The sequence below is a fragment of the Dipteris shenzhenensis genome, chromosome 24 (assembly GCF_047967505.1).
Source record: "Dipteris shenzhenensis isolate YYH24624 ecotype China chromosome 24, Dip_SZ_1.0, whole genome shotgun sequence".
Classification (NCBI taxonomy): domain Eukaryota; kingdom Viridiplantae; phylum Streptophyta; class Polypodiopsida; order Gleicheniales; family Dipteridaceae; genus Dipteris; species Dipteris shenzhenensis.
Genome location: NC_141619.1, coordinates 36,876,150 through 36,892,455, shown reverse-complemented (window position 1 = coordinate 36,892,455; position 16,306 = coordinate 36,876,150). Strand labels below are relative to the sequence as shown.

Here is a 16,306-nt window from a genome sequence, read left to right as displayed (position 1 = left end):
GGTCCGACACAGAGAGTACTTACTCAGGTGACGGGGCTTGGCCACACCATTAGACACCTCTCAGAGTAGGATCACAGAGTTCTTCCCATTGAGTGACATTGATCGTTCAGTCTCTAGCTGCAGACGTGACAGAGACCCCGACTCGATGACCGCAGCATGACACACGAGACATAAATGGGACACAGATCACTCTGGGGGACCTCCGGTCATTGTTTAGATCCGAGATATGTCCCACAGGAGTCAGGGTGGCTTTAGTCTTGCGTCGAGCCTCCTCCAAGAAATCGAGACGTGCGGCACCCCTTGACGGATGCTAGCGTCCCATCACCGGCTATGCACCAGCCAGGGCGATGACATAGGGAGGATTCTGCTCCACTCCAGTCTTTTTTCTTTTCATTGTCACACCCAGATGTATTTGATTATGTATGATCAAACTTAGGATTCAACACGGGTGATGATGCTTGTTTTAGTAGCTCCACTCTTACTATGATTTGTATCAGGTTTTCTTTCAGTCCCATAGACCCATCGGTCTTCCGAAGACTCTAATAAAATTTCTTTCTTTCTTTCTTTCACCATGAGTGGGCTTTCACGGTGGTGACATGCCAGTACCATCTAGAGAAGCATGCTACAGCCTTGTCTGTCTTAGATTATAAGTCAGATTGGTGCTTTGACAGTGGTGCTTCCAAGCACATCACTTCTTGCAGATCACTCTTTCAGACATTGGGGGTTGCTCCACATGGTGGCACAGTGACATGTGCCAACAATGCATCATATCCCGTGAAAGGGATTGGCCAGGTCGAGGTCACTTTAGTTTTAGGTGATACGTTTTGTTTGTCCCAAGTATCAAGAAGAACCTCATCTCCATTGCAGCCACCAAATTTGCCTCTATAGCAAGCACTTTGTCATAAACATCAAGATGATATAGCCCAGAAGAAAGTCACTCCTTATTCGCTTTCAGTTCAAGGATTGCAAGCCAGTTTCTACTCCATTGGAGCCAGGCTTTCGTTTCTCCTCCGAGGATGGAAGTCCGCCATTTGATGCATCCCTTTATCAACAGCCTGTTGGTTGCCTCATATACCTTTGTCATACCTGGGCTGATCTTCAGTATGCCATTTCCCAGCTCAGCAGGTACATGCACAAGTCTAGTACACAGCATTGGCAAGCAGTTTAGCGGGTCTTTTGATACTTGAAGGCCACGCAGCATTTGGATTTACTCTATGGTTTAGAGGTCCCACTTGTTTTGCATGCATTCATGGACAGCGATTGGGCAAGATGTTGCGACACTAGGGTGTCACACATTGGCAAATGTTTTATGCTTGGAGCTTCATGCATCTCTTGGTTCAGCACGAAGCAGCCTATAGTTGCCACATCTAGTTGTGAGGCTGAGTACATAGTAGCCTTCACAGCTACAGTAGAGTGTGTTTGGCCTCGCAAGTTACTTGCACATCTTGATATCATTCAGCCGACTCTACTACGATCTACACCGACAACCAGAGTGTTGTGGCGGTTGCTAGAAACTAGTGTTTCATGCGCGCACAAAGCATATTGAGATCCACTATCACTATGTTCGAGAGCGACTGTCTGGTGGAGACATCCAGTGGTCCTATGTTCCGACTAAGGACAACTTGGCAATTCTTTTCACGAAAGCTTTACCAAGGCCCAAGTTTGAGGCATTTCAACATGCTTTACACTTGGCTCCTTTTGTTACGTGAGGGATCACTCTGTACATATCATAGGTTGCTATATCCCTCTGGGGCGAATATGTGCAACCATGATGTAGTTTCCAGGTATTGCCTGAGATATTTTCAGGATACTTTAGCCATACCATGGAGGGGCGTTAGTTAGCACTTAGCCCTGGTATGAGACTTGTAGGTCAGGTTAACTCTATGAGTTGACTTCTTTGTCAACCATATGGTTGACTTGGGGGCCATATAAGCCACCCTTTGTATTTTCCTCTTATCTGTTTGAGCAGTACTACATTTTGCTCCAGCTTTTGTTTGCTTCCTGCACTCCACTCCCGTTCCATTGCTTCTTGCACCCAACCAAAAGTGTGGCATGTGGCACTCTCTCCTTGAATCTTGCTTTGCTTTTGTAGCAAACTTAGGATCTTGCAGTGATCCAATGGTCCAAATCTCAACACGCCTACTTGTGGCGCCCACGTCCAAGTTACATTAATGCGCTTTGGCGGCCTACGTTGGATCTAAAGTAGATTTGATGGTTGGAAAGAGGCGAATCATATGAGCCTTTGGCTAGAGGAGATGGATCACACGGTAAGAAATAGGTGCGCTGCATGAGCCCTTGGATGGCATTTTGATTCAATGGCTTATTTTTGGCACATCACACGAGCCCTTAGATGGGCTTTTGATCCACAGGAGGAAAGTAGGCGAGTCGTGTGAGCCCTTCGATGGGATTTAGGATCAAATCTCTAAGGTCGCGACTGTCTGCGCCATTAATTAAGACTCTCATGGCATGAGATGCCTTAGATGAAATTTTGATCCAACGGTGAGGCTTTGGCACCTCATGTATGCCCTTGGATGGGATTGTGATCGAATGGTGGAGAAAAGGCACTTCATGCGCACCGTTAGATTCACAAGGATGATCCAATGGATCATCAGCCGTATCAAATATGCACCATTAGATCAAATAATAATGCATCTAGACTGTCCAAATATACATGACACGTTACTAGTGCCTTTAATAATTGTAAAACCTTCCATTAAATGCATCTTACCATGCCCTTTAGCTTGAGGATTAGAAGATTCAACTTTTTCTTAATCAAACCCTTACGAGGCCCCTTTTGAGCCCAAATTTCCCCTAATGAGAACTTCTTAAGAAAGAAGGATTAATGCCTCTGTATCATTGTGATGTAATCCTGATTTTTGCTACTTCACCCGCTTCAGTTGATACTTGGTCTTCAATAACATGCGCTTCTGCAGTGCAGGTAGAACGGTTGGCCAAACGTTATTTTGGTGGCTGGGTTTCCCCCATCGAAAACCTGAACATTAAGGACACCGATTCTGCTGTATGGCATGAAAGAAATGGTTGGGATACCATTGTTAGGTCGAAAGGTCGGCGTTCTTTGGATATGAAACTACCTGCTCAGCCATTTTATATGGAAGGTTTGATTATGATACCCTTGCACATGGTCACTCACAATAACAAGTCAATTGTAGGATGTTTTTGTGCATGGATCTGATGGTTTTGTTTTGTGCTATCAAACTTTACATTTCTGTTCTTGTATATGAGTAAAAACATTATGCTGTTGTGGTATGACAAGGGCAGTGTTTACGTTTGTGGTTAGCTTAGACTTTGGTTTCCATAGAATGGGGGTCAGTCAAGGATAATCCTCTTTGACCAGTCATCAATCAAGATGCATTGTTGCCAGGCTACTATAGACCTCCTACTTCATCAAGTGACGATCCAGCCATTTCGATTATTGATGAACTCCTAAGTGGGGGTCGCCTATCTCGACTTTATAAAGTGAGTGAAAAAATGGTCGTTAAAAGATAGAGTCAAAGGTTGATACACAATCGTAATAAATTCTTACTCCTGAATGCATGGGGGATTTCTGATGGCAGAACATAATCTTGGAAGGGAGAGCACTCTCTGCGACATCAGTTGACGCCTTTCCTGGAGATCAGAGACCCTGCCTTTTCCTACTTTATGGAACCCCCTCAGCTGGTGAGCTGGCCAGCCTCATTAAATGGAAGTAATATGAACAAAATATTTTCATCATACATGCTTTGACGGCCCTCTGGTACATAGACATATGGTTTCCCCCCCATCATCTGGAAAATTCTGCTGGAAGCACATGAAAACGTTGTTTTAAGAGGCATGAGTTTTTTTCTGCATGTCAAGTGAGAGAGGATGTTTTGATGCATATCAAGTGATTCGGTAATATGTTGTAATTTTGACTTATAACATCTATGTAGCAATGGAGTGTAGTTTTTGTTCCAAGCCACTGTAACATTTTCTCAGATACTTTATTCACCACAATAGCATTGTTCCCTGCACGAATCGCATTCTCGTCTAGGATTGCTCACTTCTTCAAATGCGAATGGCATCAAGACTCCTTTTTTTTTTGGAGGCCTAGGCCCTCGTTAGAGAGCCATTGGCTGTAGCAGCAACTCTCAAGACATTCTCTCTCCTTTTTGTTGGATCCCATGTGGTGTAGCCATATGCAGAAGGAAAAATCATATTTGTTTTTGGCTGGTGACCCATGTAGGGCTACCCATAGGAACTTGGATGGAGATGACTACAATTCGAGGCAATAGCTTGTCACCATTGCTTAGATGGTTCCTAGGGACCCATTCAGCATTGCCTTTGAAGAGGCCAGTAGGTCTAATAGATTTGGAGTCAGGTGCTGAGGATTCCCACTCAACTATGAGAGTAGAGTAGTGACCTAGGGCATGGTAGCTTGGCACACAGATGGGAAGCAAGTTTTCATTTCAAGGTGGAGAAAGAAGGAAAAAAAACCAAGTTCAATGAGCTGAATGGGTGGAGCCTCTAAGCGGGCATGTGCACCCAAGACAAATACAAACACTAGTGCAAAGTATCTGAGCCTATGGAGAGGTGTGGAATCATTGTAGCTCTCCTCTATGGTGGTCCATGGTTGCATCATTGTGGTGGTCCTCTGTGAGGAAGACTTGCAAGAGTGCACTTGCTTCTGCAAGTGGCTCAACTGAGGTGGGAGAGACAGCATGACAATATGTGGACTAGGTATCCATTAACCTAAATTGCCTACAAGCCACTTCTTTGAAGGCCACACACTCGAACAATGGGGTTTTGGCTATCGAGGTGAGCTATCGAGGTGATGCAATATTTGTTGAGTCACATGATTGATGGGGCCAAAGATGTTAGACAAGGTACAAGAAGATCTTGCTACTATAATTCCTCTTTCAACGATTCCCCCCATTGTCCTGTGAGCTTAGGCCACTCAGTCTTCTGCATCCATGGCTCATCCTCAAATATCTCAAATGCCTTCTCTCCAAGTTTCTATGAAAATTTGAGACAAAGGGTTGGAAAATTTTCCTACATACCCCCTTCCTAGAATTGTTGACATATTGGAGCTACTGCAAGGAACATGCATCTTTACTAAATTTGGTTTAAAGCTTGTTGTATCATAAACTAAGAATTAAGCATGGTAACACTTGGAAGACAACCTTCAAGCCAAGGCAAGTCTTTATGTGTGGGTTGTGATCCCATTTGGACTTAACAATAGGTCAGCTACTTTACAAGACCCATGAATGCTATCTTTATGATTTTCTTAACTCGGGGGGGGGGGGAGGGGGATATATGTAAGCATAGCACATGGGTTCAACAAAGGGAGGTCTTTAAACCCCCTTTTTACACATTTTTCACATACAGAAGGCTATCATAATAGGCCTTGAACGCATGTGATATGTAAGTTTTGTACATAGTGACCCCCCTTGAGATTCTTAAACAGCATTTTCTTGTCTACATGGGTGATATATAAGTGTACTCCAAATCTTTTCTCTTTTCCAAGATTTATTTCTTTGTCAATCTCAAAATGTGCTTTTCTATTGGATTCTCTCAAGTACTTGGGATTGGTGACATCTAATGATGCCATTTCACTAGATGATGATAAGATCAAGGTCATTTTGGCATGGCAGGCTTCTACTGATGTTTCCAAGCTTAGAAGGTTCCTTGTCTTCCTAATTGCAAGGTGAAGACACCAAGATTTCTCTTCCCTTATTTGCTTTGACCAAAATGAGGTCATCATGGCATGGCCAGCTTCTACTAATGTTTCAAGCTTAGAATCTTCCTTGAGTCTTTCTAATTCTGAATAGATGTACATCTTAGATGCAACATTCGTGATGGTGCAGCAATTTTCCTTTCCTTATTTCTTTGACAAAACGAAGGCCACCGTTATGATAGCATTTCCCTTGGTGATGACAAGATTGAGGTCATCGTGGCATGGCCGTCTCCTGCTAATGTTTCAGAGCTTATAGGCTTCCTAATTGCAATTGGAAGTACATCAAGGATTGTGTAAATGTCTTCCTTATTTGCTTTGACAAACACAGGGACATATTTATTTGGGGCCCTGCCCAACAACATGCTTTTACTACTAAAACACAAACTCGTTTCAGCACCTTCTCTTTAAGTTTTCAGACTGATACAACCATTTGTGCTAATGGAGCGTTTTGATACAAGCCAGCCCATCAATAGCATACTTTATGCTCTTTGTTTAATGTCAAGCTCAGTTATCCAACCTATGATAAGGAATTGTATGCCCTTGTCTAGTGTTTTAAGAATTGGAGAAAGAAAGAAAGAAAGAAAGTGATATTAAATGTCTACAAGAGTCCAAATCGAGCCATGAGACCAAAGTATTACAATGATATCCATGATATAATCTCATCGTGGAAAGAACCAAAGAACGAAAAATTGGAATTAGTATGAGCGTACAATGTAGGAACTGTAACTAATAATCCCAAACAAGCTCCATATGAGTAGAGGTGGCTACTGGAGTTCATCATCAAGAATCAATGAGCAATGTAGGATGTTGGCCATGTGGCAGTCAAAGCCGCAGCAAGGAAGCCTCCTAGATCCTCTGGGTCGGCCGTCGTGAGAAATTAGTGCGATGCCGCTATAAGGTATCTCAGATTTGGATCTATTGTCTAGAGGAGGTCCTCTATGGTGGGGGCTAATGTCACCTAGTGCGCTAGATGGCAGAGACTGTGACACCTTGTGGACATCTCGATGGGGCTGCTTTCAGTAGTGCTAGTGCATCTATAAGGTCGTCCTCATCATGCAAGTTTCCTCCGGCTCTGAAGAAGCTGGTCTAGGATTGGGGTGAGGGGGGGTGGATATCTCAGGTTGAAGATCAAAGAGGAGAATCTCCCTATGTCTACGTATCTCAAGTAACAACATCCCAAGGCATCTCTAGTCCGGGAAGTTTATGAACTTGGATAGTGGACCAAATCCATGCATGAAGACCTCCCTCGAATCTCATAGTACACCATGCATCAGCATATGCAGTGCTCCTTTGTCTTCACCTCAATGAGGCAGAGCTTGGAGATCGTGTCTGCCCAGTCTATCCCCTCTAGTATCCCCCCCCTACCAAGGTGATGTGATGAAACCTAGATCTATCAAATGGCAATCATCATGGCATGCGGCATGTGGACCTCCATGTATCTAGACTGGTGAATAAAGACGTCCTCTATGAGCCTAAGAAGGTGATCCTTGAGAAAGCCATCTTGGTGCCCAAGTCCCGCACTGGCACCACCCAAGTATCCTGTATGTGCTTTTTGAGGAAGTATAACCGGATGAGCCGCTTGGTCTCTCCATGAGCGATCTGAAGAAATGGAGAGACAAGATCATGTTATAGTGCAGGGGGTGGTCCATCTATGTGCCATGTGCCTTGTACCATGAAGAGACTCTGGAATCCAAGAAGTGTGCTCTAGCTGTGCTAATCATCGTGAAGACTCCATGGCTAGGCCGGCATATCTCCGAGCATCCATCTCTTGTATTCATTGAATACATGCGACTGTTTGAAAGAGGGCATTCATCATCATCGGTGGTGCTGCAGACTTTGATCAGGTGATAACATGGTATTGAACATTTATCTCGGATCATGCACGAGACTATCATGGCATGGGGCCCCTTTCCACCATCTGCCTAAATGGTGCGCCATACATTGGGGCAGGTGTGATTAAGGTGACGAAGAGCCAACCCATTGTCTTAGGCTCTTGTGTGCTTGGAAACATTGTTGCTGAAGGAGAGCTGATGCCACATACCCCCATGTTAGTCGGTCCTTCATTGCCGGTATCATCGTTAATTTGGGTCCATTGAAGATGACACCCAGATCATATGTATGTTCTGACAATGTTAACAGGGTCACATGCCGGGGAGGTATGAAAGGTCATGGTCTTGGTCTTACCAAATTTGACCTGTAAGGTCACGTTGTGTGTAAAACTCTTGCAGAGCATGCACATGCCTCTATCCCTTGGTCGAGTTGAGATAAGCACTATGTCATCTGCATACAATAAGAGAGGATCCAGGTGTCAGCTAGCCTCTTCCCAGAACCATTGAACCTGTCAATGAAGTAGATAGCCTTTGATCTCATACATATATAGGCCAAATGGGTCTGAGAGAGTAGATAGCCTTGCTTCACTCCAATCGTGCTAGAGGTTTCATTTGGCATGCCTCCTGGGGCCCTAACTTGTTCATTGATGGATTCGTACATCACAATGAAACTCCATGTGGCCCTACCCTGTCTTCTTGTTGGACTGTTTGCAGGCATGCTTCTTGTTGTTCCTCCTGGAAGGCGTCCATGTCTTGTATAGCCTTAAAGCCCTCTCCTCCTAACGCTCCAAGATTTGAGGCTGAGGACTTGATTTCAGGTTCCATCTTGTCGATGATGCCCAGTCATTTCTTCCCCTGGGGTGTCACTGGACTCAGTATGACTGCATTCTGCATTCATTGCCACTTCATGTTGTCACTGCAGGGATTGACGGAGAGGCAGTGGTGAGGCTGAGGAGGGATTTACAAGGGCTATGAGGGGATGGAAGAGTGTGAGGAGGGGGAGGCTGTGAGGGGCTGTGATGGGGGGCAGGGATCAGCTGGGAGGGGGCGGAGAGGGGACTGAGAGCGGGTGGAAAGGCTAGGAAGGGACTGTGAGGGGTGGAGGGGCTGCAAGGGGGTGGAAGGATCCGTGAGGTGACTGCAATGGGCGGAAGGGTTTTTTTGGGGGGGGAGGGGGAGAGCTGGGAAGGGAGCATGATAGGGCGGGAGGGTCTGGAGGGGGGGGAGACACTAACAAACATCAACACAGTTTGTCAACACCTTAATAGTTACCTCCATTGGTAATCCAGACTCGTAAAATGGACAACTTATACATCGCAACCCCACCTCATTGTGAATTATTAACTTGGAGTTAAGTTGACTGCCTTAGCAGGGCCTGCATCTTCTAGCATGCTCATGCGATCAGAGTTCAATGAAGGCGGTAAAAGGAAAGACTCCTCACGAGGCCTATTCAGATAAAAGCACTTTGTGAAGTGATGGAGGTTTCTAAGTGCTTTATGGGTGTTCCAGATGAACGCACGACCAAGCTTGAAGCAAAAAGTCAAGAAGGTACTTTCATAGGATACAATGTATAGTCAAGGTACCGGTTTGACAACAGGATATGCAATCACAAATATTAGACTCCTTCTAAGGCTTGCTCCTGGGCCCTAAGGTGAGTATATTTGTCCTGCACCAAGGTAGGAATTGCAATAGGTAGGCATGCCAATACAGGCTGTAGCAAAAACCAAACCTCGAGTTAAATCTCACTGCACAGTGAGCTGCTGCTCCTCCCCGACCCATGCTGCCCTCCTCCCTCACCTCAGCTGTACAGCCCCCCCTCTCCTCTCGCCTCAGCTTCTCCCCTCCGCCAGTCCTCTTCTCTCCTTCCCGTATCCCCTCAGCCTCTCCTCTCAGACCCGCTGCCCTCCTCTCACCTCTCCGCCTACCCCCTACTCTCCATCCTCTCTCCCTAGCTCCTCCGCGTACCCCTTAGCTTCTCTGCCTACCCCCTAGCCTCTTCCCCCTCCCTTCCTCTCCGCCTACTCTCTACGCCCCCTTATATGGAGGATTCCGCTCCGCTCCAGTCTTTTTTCTTTTCATTGTCACACCCAGATGTATTTGATTATGTATGATCAGACTTAGGATTCAGCACGGGTGAGGATGCTCGTTTTAGTAGCTCCACCCTTATTGTGATTTGTATCAGGTTTTCTTTCAGTCTCATAAACCCATCGGTCTTCCGAAGACTCTAATAAAATTTCTTTCTTTCTTTCTCCCTCCCCCGCACCCCCCTTCGCTTTCCGCATACTTCCCCTCCCACGCCTGTCACCTCTCGGCTGCCTCCTCCTAACCTCGTCCCCTGCTGCCTCCTCTCCTGCTCTTGCCCTCCTTCCTAGCCTCTCTCCCCCTCCTTCAGCCTCCTTCATCCCCCTCTCTTCCCTCCCCTATCTCTTTTCTTCACCCTCAGCCCCCCCTTCTCTTCCTACATCCTCTTTCTAGCCTCCTTTCTCCTCATCCTAGCATTATCCTAGCAGCAATTATTTGGTCGGACGGAGCATTTATTTGTTTGAGTCGGCCTTCATACCTCGATTGACGATGGCTCAACCTTCAGCCAATCCTCGCCCACTTCCACCGGCCACGAAAACCATCACGTTCTCCAAAGACGAGTTGCAGCAGCTCAGAAAAGGTACAGAGCAGGAGAGTTCGACATCACTCTTTGTTTGCATCCATGGGTCCCACTCCTCCAGGTTACAAGCTAGGGAATGGATGCTCTTCGCTTTACCTGGAGACCTGACAGGGCACCTCATAGATGTTCGTATGCTTGGTCGAGGTTTCTTCCAGGTTGTTTTTGACTCCCCGGATGCAACATTTACAGTGCTTCAGGCTAGTCCCTTAGCCTTGAGCTCCAGGAGGATTTTCTTGACACCCTTCTCGTTGGGTTTCGATCTTGTGGAGGAGGATAGCCGGACGATTTTACTCTTCCTGAGATTCCCCGGCCTTCCTCAGGTGTACCATCGACTCTTATCTTCCATTGGAGCCGCTTTCGGGATTGTCACCGAGATCCCCCCCTCTGGGATGCCTTCTTCGACAGCAAAGGCAGTCAAGTCGAACGGGGTACCACGTCTTAGGGTCATTGTCTGTGACTCTAACATCATGGATGACATCATCATGCTCCAGCATATAGATGCTCATTCTTCAGGCAGAGAGTCAAGATCGCTTGGAGACAAGATCAGTGTAGGATTTGCAGGAACCCTGGGCACTTTGCCAGAGATTGCCCAAGGAAGAGAAAAAAGCAAAGGCCTAAAAGGTCCACAGGTGTAGCGTCTCATAGCACCACCTCGGCTAGACCTACTCCATGATCTACTGCACATCCTACCACTTCTCGTGTTGCTGGGCCTTCCACCTCTTGCCCAGGAACGTCGGCTACAGTCTCTCATCCTAAACCTTTTTCTACAGCGCGACCAGGACTGTCAACACATTCTGTTCCATTCGTCTCTCGTTGGGTGCCAGTCAGAGTTGTTGAGCCAATTCCACCTCAGGAGGGTACTGATGGCGCCATAGACCCTTCCTTGCAGGCAGGAGATATTCTTGTCCTACCTATTGATGCTGATGAGGTTGCTCATGTTCCCTCATACGTTTATGTGAAGGAGCTTCCATCTAGGGAGCAACTCGTTGCCGAAACCTGTGCCTTACTCCATGTTAATGCTACTTATATGGCCTCGCTCCATTTGCAGTCCCCTTTCTCTTTTTAAATGAAAAAGTGATATATTCCATTCAAAACGAATCATAGAATAGGTGGGAGAGAAAGTACTCTATCCCTAGCCTCAACAATGTGGCAAAAAAGCCATGGTGGTGGTCTAAAATGCCACGACATCCCAAAAGGGGTCAAATGAAAAAATAATGAGCAGTCCCATGTCCTCATGAAGGATAAAAGTCTCCCACGAGCTGCCAAAGAGGTGCCTGTACACCGCTCCCACTGACTCGTGAGAGTGAAGATAATCTCCGCCCAAATGGAAGCAAGAGTGTCATCCTCCGTGCATAAGTGGCCCCCAAGGACAAAAGAACATCGCGAACACCATATCCGCCATAGGGTAATACTAGAAATCACCTCCCAGGCTAACCCTGCAGGTGAAGTAGGCCTGGAATCCTGAGCTGGTACTGGTACCAATAGTAAGTCCTGCGGCTCCATGGTGCTAACATTTGTGGGACCCCGTCTTTGGCGACACTGCATGACGAAACCGTGGTCTCCTGGCTCTGACTCATAGAGGGCAAAGGCTCCAAATCCTCTCCCCCAAAGGGCAGCGCCCCATGTCATCAGAAAGGACTCGGATGTAACATATGAGAACATCCTGAAGATACCTGTCCAAACCACTCTAGAGCTGGGGCAGCTCCATAAACAATGCTTACTAGATTCCTTTGCAAGCTGACAACGCATACACGAGGAGGGTCTACCCATCTGCTGAAGCCAAGTACCCACAGGTATACCCTAATAAATAGTGAGCCAAAGAAAGTAGGAGACTTTCCTGGCTCTACTGATGCCCCAAAAGTGAGTCCAATAGCTCAGCAAGAGCTCTGCAGTAAGTCCCTGTGCTTGCCAATGCTGTGAGGCAGATGGTAGGTGATGAGAGTCTCTCTGCTGAAGCCTGTAACCTGCCCTCGTCGAGTACTGGAAAAAGAAAGAGGACGAGCGCCTGCCACCGAAGTAGGCCACGCCTACTCACCTGGGTCCCAGTCGAGCTCCGCAAGAGGTCGACCCTGAAAGATCCAAAGTCTCCATCTAGGATGCTCTGCAATGGTCAACCTGGAAGGATCTGTGGCCCATTCCTTACCAAGGCAACCAATGACCCTGACTCTCTGCCAAAGGAGCTCTTGTCGATCCAGGGGCTGAGTGGGATACAATTTGTGAGAGGAGTCCGTCTCAAAATAAGTAAACGGTGCCGGTCCTAAACGAATTCCAATGCATAGCCCAGCCTCACTAAAACAACCTGACCAAGTAGAGATGGGATGAACATAGGCTTGATCTGTAAGCATACCCCTCCACCCCTGAGGAATAGCTCTCATGATCAGTAATCTGGTGGCAGCAATCTGTCCAAGTGGCCCGTGTCTATCTGTGATCTCCTCCTCTGACATCTCCACACCTCCCCTGAACCAATCTCCGACTGTCACAACCCCCTGAGCATGCCATCTGGCCAAGGGAGTCCTAAGTTTTGTACCAGGGGAAGAAACCTGATATCGAACCAGGGGGTTATGATATAGTGGCTGTCGAGCAATTTCCTCTCTGGAGGAGGGAACTGCTCTGATGAGGTGTTGTCGGAAAAGATCCCATATTCGAATAAGCCTTTTCACAAGTGGTGAGGAAGGCTGAGAATGCTGGTCCGTCAGGAAGATCCAACTGACTCTACTTGCCCACTGGCCTGCTGCTGTGGGGTGCACTGGTGAATCCCATGTAGTAGGAACTGCGTCCACGGCTGATCTCCTGGAGTCAAACCTCTAACAAGAAGTGTGACTAATAGTGCTCTGCTCTCCATCTCAGGATCAAGAACTCCAAGTCCTCCCTGCGAGGCGGGTAAAGTGATAGTATCCCATGAAACCCTGGCCCTAGTGTCCAAACCATCACCACCACTCCATAGGAAGTTCCGGAGCAATCTCCTCACGTGACGGATCGAGTCAGCATGAAAGCACCAACATGATGGGCCCTCCTGCCCTGAATCTCCTCTAGTCTCTCCTGAGCCTCCGAAAGCTGCCCTCTGATGAAAAGAGAATGAGGAAAACTCTGAATCAATCTCTGAAGTCTGGATACCTCCGCTCTTGCATTCCGATCTCTGATTCTGAGCTTTTCCTTCTCCTCTTTTGCCCTCAACTGGTAGGCCATGCTGACTCTAGCCAAAGCCCCCTCTACCCACAACAACCAGCCCTGATCCACAGGAGTGTCCATTGACAACCAAGTCTCTCTCAACCGTTCCACGAACTCTGTATCCTGAAAAACAAAGTCCAGAACTCTAACAGAGCCTGTGCTCTCCAATCGAGAGGTAGGAAGAATCTATAATAGGACTGGAGCATGGTTAGATAAAACATAACCCGGGCGGATCCCAATCTGTCCTCCTCTGGCCTGACCCCAATGGCCAATATAAAACCTGTCAAGTCTGACCAAAGAAAGAGAGCCATGGAAAACCCCGGACCAAGAGAGCTGAAGACTGTCTGCCAATTGACGAAAGTCGTCCAATCGAGCAGCATCATGAAGTCGAGCATGCAAAACAAAACTATCCCACTCCACTCTCTCCCTATCGGAAAGGCCACCCTCTGTTTGACGTGACTTGTCTTCAGCAAATTCAACCATGTTGAAATCACCTCCAACAATCCAGGTGTCTGCCTGAGGAAGGTACTCTCTAAGCTGTCTCCAAAAAGCTCGTCTGTGAGCTGGATCCGTGGGAGCATACACATTGAGAACACCAACTACTGTGTTCTCAATATGAAGAATAACATAGCATGCTCTGCTCTCCACTAGTGTACCCTCTTGGGCGATCTCTGAGGCCCACCTAGCTGAAACTGAAATGCAAACTCCTCCCCTCGTGCCATCCGTTGGGCTCCAATAAGTCCGGCTCTGTCCTCTGAGTAAGGATCTACATCTGTCAATCCTGTCCTGGGAGAGCTTATGCTCCTGGATAAGCACAATGTCTGGAGGGGACCCTGAGGAAATAAACCGAAGGGAGCCCCTAAGCAACTGCAATCTAGGAACTCCCAATCTACGACCATCTGCATCTGAGGTAAATCTGCGGCCGTTCAATCCTCTCACATTCCAAGAGATGGACAACCTAGACTTTGGATGGAAGTGAGGGTGTGCCAGTAGCAACGGCACAAAACTCTCTCTCTGACGGCACAATCCACAGCCGGTGTCTGATCAAACTCCAAATCTGTCCCAACTCATGTAAAATGGCTCCATCTAAGGGAATAGTACTCTGGCGCGAACCAAGGAGCTAAAAGTCAAACCAACCAGCACTCCTGGGCAAATCAAAGTCTCCCTGAATCTCAAAGAAAAAAAACAGAAAGGCCCTGCCACCGAAGCCAGGTCGAAGAGTCCTAGGGCAAGAATGAATCTGCGAGCCGAAAAAACGGTGAACCGATGAAAACTGAGTCATGCTCATAAGCTGTCTAGCAATCTCGCTGTCAAGTAACTCAGCTGACTAGCTTTCGCTCCCCCGAGATCGAAAGCTACCAACGGAGAAACGAAGAACATGCCTCTCTCTGGAGAGAGTAGCTGATCCCAAGTACTCCTCTACCTCCTGTGACCGTCCCCTTTCTCTTTTGCTCCTCTTTCTTCACCTCTTGATGAAGGTAAGGGGATTATTGCTTCCACTCCACCATCCGCAGGGATCCTCCGCACACCTGCATCAGATGCATCACTCAGGAATTCTTTTACAGTTATGGCAGACATGGCAGAGTTTGAGTTAGAGGAGGAGTTTGTACCCTCTACCTTTGGGGCGTAGGTTGTTCAAATCACTGTGGACAGAGCTTCCCCTTCTGTAGGTGTGAGAGTGCTTTCCTCAGTTGACTTCCCTCCTCTTGATAGGAGGAATTTTTCCCAAGAGAGGGAGATCTCCGCTACCAAGCCGGGTACGATTTTCATCCGGCCTCTTTCTCTCGTAGATGAGGTTTGTCAGTTGGAACGTTCAGGGCCTCGGAGGTGTACCTCACCACCACCATAGGCAGTTAATTTGTAACCAACTTCATCCAAGTGTTACTGGGGGTCCCATTGATATTCTTATGATTCAGGAACACAAACTAGATGTCAAGGATTGTGCCAAGTCGAGTAATCTTCTCTCAGGCCATACTTTTTGGTCACCCGCCTTGGGCACCAGGGGAGGTACTTGTATTTCTCTTTCTTCTTCGATACCCCCCTTGGTGATTGGACATGGGATCATAGTTTTCTCTAGAGCTCAGTGGATCATTCTTTTGATTGGTGAACATAAGGTTGGTTTCTTAAACCTCTATGCCCCCAATTCGGGAGGGAACTGTGTCCTTCTATGGAAAGAGCTGCTTTCTTGGTCATGCACTGCAGAGTCTTGGATCATTGGGGGTGATTTCAACATGGTTGAAATTTGCATCCAGAGTAGTGGTTGTGAACGAGGTATTATTGGCTATTACCTGGTTCGCTTTCTCATGTTGGTGCAGATCTAGAGGTTGTATCTCTTAGCTCATGAGACCTATTAGGAACTTTCTATGGAGTGGGTTAGATGGCACCTTAGATGTTGTAGCCAGGTTGGCTTGGGATACCCTCATTCTCCCCACAGGGGAAGGAGGTCTTAATATTATTGATCCGAACTTGTAGTGTATGGCCTTGCTCTGCAAGTTTGTAGTGAGAAGATTGATGCCTGGAGAGGAGCCTTGGAAAGAATTTTTCTTACGTAGCATTCAGTCTTGTACACCATCTCATCGGGGAGATTGGATGGACAGCTCTTTACTTCAGCCCGTCTTAGATCTCCCTCTTCCCCTCTCATGGCTGTCATTCTGAAAGCTTGGGGCAGCTTCATAGGCACTCTTCGTAGAGTTCCACCCTCGTCTCGCGAAGAAATAGACAGGCAGCTAGTCATGTTGAATGACAGGCAGATCACTAGGAGTGTCACATTGTATGCAGTGGTCTAGATGGGAGAGGGGACCTGCTTCCACAGTAGGTGCTTGGAAGGCTTTTAGCAAGCTTCCAGAGGACTAAAGACCCCGAGGGAGTGCAGTCAGGATGCAGCAGATAGATGCAACCATACCGGCAGAGTGGATAGATACAGATGACATGCCA

At 47.1% G+C, this 16,306-nt stretch overlaps 1 protein-coding gene across 5 annotated transcripts in view; it reads left to right on the top strand.

Moving 5' to 3' along the window:
- LOC147886559 (uncharacterized) overlaps nt 1-16,306 on the top strand; it is a 178,489-nt gene that overhangs the window by 141,548 nt on the left and 20,635 nt on the right. For 4 of the 5 annotated variants that reach the window (XM_087395699.1, XM_087395697.1, XM_087395696.1 and 1 more), the window contains 3 exons: nt 2,939-3,116; nt 3,383-3,477; nt 3,576-3,678. In XM_087395699.1, the coding sequence (XP_087251825.1) occupies nt 2,939-3,116; nt 3,383-3,477; nt 3,576-3,678 (376 nt within the window). The remainder of the gene's footprint in view (nt 1-2,938; nt 3,117-3,382; nt 3,478-3,575; nt 3,679-16,306) is intronic. The other variant, XM_087395698.1, reaches the window with a different exon arrangement.